Source organism: Nuphar pumila, chromosome 8 (assembly GCF_984573655.1).
Source record: "Nuphar pumila chromosome 8, dmNupPumi1.hap1.1, whole genome shotgun sequence".
Classification (NCBI taxonomy): Eukaryota; Viridiplantae; Streptophyta; class Magnoliopsida; order Nymphaeales; family Nymphaeaceae; genus Nuphar; species Nuphar pumila.
The window spans coordinates 125,776,837-125,781,061 of record NC_143256.1 but is presented as its reverse complement, the minus strand read 5'-3'; the positions used below and the strand labels follow the sequence as shown (position 1 = coordinate 125,781,061).

Genomic DNA, 4,225 nt, shown 5'->3' with positions numbered 1-4,225 from the left:
CAATTTGGGCTCTAAAAGATAAACCATATTATTACAAAGTTAATGTTTGTTTGATTGCTTGTCCAATCCAGGGATCGCATATTGCCGCCTTTACTCTTAAATTTTCTCAGTAATCACACCGACTACCACTCAAACTAGAAGCTTCGAAAATACACAAAATCGTGAACGAAATCCGGATAATCCTCAACACCCAAACACATGACCCTTTGTATACAAAAGCCGAAGGAGGGCATCGCTCTAGAGACATCCAGAAACCGCTGCGTCCCGCAGAAGAGAGTGAGGGAGAGGGTGAAGGAAGGGAAGGATGAAGCGAGCGATTGAGGGGAACGGCGTGGAGGCATCGAAGAAGCCCGTCTTCCTCACAAAGGCCCAGAGGGAGCAGCTCGCCCTCCAACGCCGCCAGGAGGAGGCCGCCGAGCAAAGGCGCCGCCAAGAGGAAGCCCTCCGCCTCGCCACCGGAAAGTCCTTCTCGGACGGTTCCTCTGCCGGCATTTCCGCCACCACCATCACCGCCGCGAATGACTCCGATCGCTCCCGTGACCGCGACCGGGACAGGGACCGCGATCGTTCTCGTGACCGTGAGCGCGGCCGTGAGCGCGAGATCGACCGTCGGAGCCGGGACGATGAGGCGAAGGCGCGGGAGAGGACGCGGCAGGAGAAGCACGCCGAGAGGGAGAGGGAGAAGGAGCTCGACTCCATCAAGGAACAGTATCTCGGCTCCAAGAAGCCCAAGAAGCGCGTCATCAAGCCGAGCGAGAAGTTCCGGTTCTCCTTCGATTGGGAGAACTCGGAGGACACCTCGAGGGACATGAACTCTCTGTACCAGAACCCCCACGAGGCGCAGCTCCTTTTCGGACGGGGTTTCCGTGCCGGGATGGATCGCCGTGAGCAGAAGAAGCTGGCCGCGAAGAACGAGAAGGAGCTCCGGGAGGAGATCCGACAGAAGGAGGGCGTGGAGGAGAAGCCGGAGGAGGCGGCCGCGCTGAGGAAGAAGGAGGCCGCGGCCAACCTCTACGACACCTTCGACATGAGGGTCGACCGCCACTGGTCCGAGAAGGCGCTCGAGGAGATGACGGAAAGGGATTGGAGGATCTTCCGGGAGGATTTCAACATCGCCTATAAGGGGTCCAGGATTCCGCGCCCCATGAGGAATTGGGAGGAGGGGAATCTGAGCCCCGAGCTCCTCCGGGCCGTCCAGAAGGTGGGTTACAAATCCCCATCTCCTATTCAGATGGCCGCAATCCCTCTCGGTTTGCAGCAGCGGGATGTTATCGGCATTGCGGAGACTGGTTCCGGCAAAACGGCTGCCTTTGTGCTTCCGATGCTCACATACATCTCCCGCCTGCCGCCTATGACGGAGGAGAACGAGGCCGAGGGGCCCTACGCTGTGGTCATGGCGCCCACCAGAGAGCTTGCCCAACAAATTGAGGATGAGACGGTGAAGTTTGCCCATTATCTTGATATCAGGGTGGTGTCAATTGTTGGTGGGCAGTCGATTGAGGAACAAGGGTTCAAGTTACGTCAGGGGTGCGAGGTGGTAATTGCCACCCCAGGTCGGCTTCTCGATTGTTTGGAGAGGCGGTATGCTGTGTTGAATCAGTGTAACTATGTTGTTCTTGATGAAGCTGATAGGATGATTGATATGGGGTTTGAGCCGCAGGTGGTTGGTGTTCTTGATGCGATGCCATCGAGCAATTTGAAGCCAGAGAACGAAGATGAAGAGCTCGATGAGAAAAAGATTTACAGGACTACATATATGTTCAGCGCCACTATGCCACCATCCGTGGAGCGGCTGGCAAGAAAGTACCTGAGGAACCCGGTGGTGGTGACAATCGGTACGGCTGGAAAAACGACGGACTTAATCACCCAGCATGTGATTATGCTGAAGGAATCAGAGAAGATGCCGAGGTTGCAGAGACTTCTTCAGGAATTGGTTGATAAGACCGCCATTGTCTTCATCAACACTAAGAAGGCAGCCGATAGTCTTGCTAAACAGCTCGACAAATCTGGGTACAGGGTGACCACATTGCATGGGGGGAAGACGCAGGAGCAGAGGGAGATTAGTCTCGAGGGGTTTAGGAACAAGCGGTTCAATGTCTTGGTGGCAACAGATGTGGCTGGACGTGGTATAGATATACCAGATGTCGCCCATGTCATCAACTATGATATGCCGAGCAATTTCGATATGTATACTCACAGAATCGGTCGTACAGGCCGTGCAGGAAAGACGGGGGTGGCAACCACATTCCTGACTTTTAGTGACTCTGAGGTTTTCTATGACTTGAAGCAGATGCTTATTCAGAGCAATAGCCCTGTTCCACCCGAGCTTGCAAGACATGAGGCTTCAAAGTTCAAGCCAGGGAGTATACCTGATAGGCCGCCAAGGCGCAATGAAACTCTTTATGCTCATTGAGAGATGAAGATCTAACTCCATCCTTGTGGATGGAGAACAGAGAGAACTGTATTCTTATTTAGTTAGATGGGTTTACCATATGTGTGTTACTGCAATTACACTGTTAGTCTCACCAGGATTCCTCCTGTGATTGGGTTGGAGCTCATATTTGCAATCCGTGGCTTACTGTTTGATTCATAGAATAGTGACTCTTATATTGAGCTCAGTGATGTGACCCTTCCGACTATGAATTTCCTTAGGTACTTCCTTGTTTGGAAAATACTTTGTTGTTCCTGCAATAATTCAGGCTGATATTGGTTTACTTATTGGTGAAATTTAAAAGCTGCAGGTTCAATTACCATTTTGGCACTTTGTTAAAGCTTCTGTTTTGATTGAAGAACTGCTTTTTGTGATTCTATGAGTTATTCTTCTCTCTTGATCATTTGAAAACTTGTAATTCTCTCTACTGACTATTCGTATTCCTTAGAAACATATTTTGCTTCGATGCCTCTTATGCTTGATTTAAATTTGATTATCTACTCATGCATGAAAGCAGTGTTGTGAAAAGCATTGAGGCGTAGCGAGGTGCTCCAAAAACTGAGGCGAGGCGTAAAGAGTAAGCCTCAAATTTTTTTTTTGAAAACTTTAAAAAAAATATCTAAAAATACAAAGAAATAAAAAAATGCTTTATTGATGAAATAACAACCAATAAGAAATAGAAAATCTCAAATATGTACTAAAAAACATGAGATTAACATATAAAAGTAACTAAAAACTGATTATATAACTGGAAAATATATGAGATTAACCAAAAGGAGTTAAAATATACTAAGAAACTGATTACATAACTGAAATAACTGGAAAATATATGAGATTAACCTACAAAAGTTAAAATATATGAGATTAACCTACAAAAGTTAAAATATATGAGATTATTCTAAAAAATGTGAGATTAGCATATAAAAGTAACTAAAAATTGATTACATAACTGGAAAATATATGAGATTAACCAACAAAAGTTAAAATATACTAAGAAACTGATTACATAACTGAAATAACTGGAAAATATATGAGATTAACCTACAAAAGTTAAAATATATGAGATTATTCTAAAAAATGTGAGATTAACATATAAAAGTAACTAAAAATTGATTACATAACTGGAAAATATATGAGATTAACCAACAAAAGTTAAAATATACTAAGAAACTGATTACATAACTGAAATGACTGAAAAATATATGAGATTAACCTACAAAAGTTAAAATATATGGGATTATTCTAAAAAATATGAGATTAACATATAAAAGTAACTAAAAAACTGATTACATAACTTGAAAATATATGAGATTAACCAACAAAAGTTAAAATATATTAAGAAACTAATTACATGAATGAAATAACTGAAAAATATACGAGATTAACCAACAAAAGTTAAAATATAGTAATATATTAAGAAACTTATTACATAACTGAAATAACTGGAAAATATATGAGATTAACCTACAAAAATCTTGTTGATTATGTCTCATAAATCTTGTTGTAAAAAAAAAAATTGTTTTTTTTCTGCGCCTTGAGGCACATAGGGCCACTCCTCAAGGCGAGGCGCGTTTTTGATAACACTGCATGAAAGAAACAAAAATATCAATGTGGTGCTTTCTGTTGTGATACTTCTATTATATTTGGAAAGTGAAATGTAAAAGATTAATGCTTAATTAATCTGGTGCTGGTTGAATATTCTAGTCTATCTAATGTTACAACACAATCATTAATTGCATGTTCTTTTCTTTCAACCTGTATTATCTCATACTTTGGAGTTGTTGCTGTCATCAA

At 43.3% G+C, this 4,225-nt stretch overlaps 1 protein-coding gene across 1 annotated transcript; it reads left to right on the top strand.

Annotated features, from left to right (window-relative positions):
- The first annotated feature begins 242 nt into the window (after window positions 1-242).
- On the top strand, window positions 243-2,808 carry LOC149830646 (DEAD-box ATP-dependent RNA helicase 21-like). The gene has a single exon (XM_090016653.1). It carries the CDS (start codon window positions 305-307, stop codon window positions 2,411-2,413), a length of 2,109 nt encoding a protein of 702 aa, XP_089872779.1. The 5' UTR covers window positions 243-304; the 3' UTR covers window positions 2,414-2,808.
- The last annotated feature ends 1,417 nt before the right edge of the window (window positions 2,809-4,225 follow it).

Coding starts and splice junctions, on each gene's coding strand:
- LOC149830646 (XM_090016653.1), top strand. CDS start 305: ATGAAGCGAGCGATTGAGGGGAACGGCGTGGAGGCATCGAAGAAGCCC.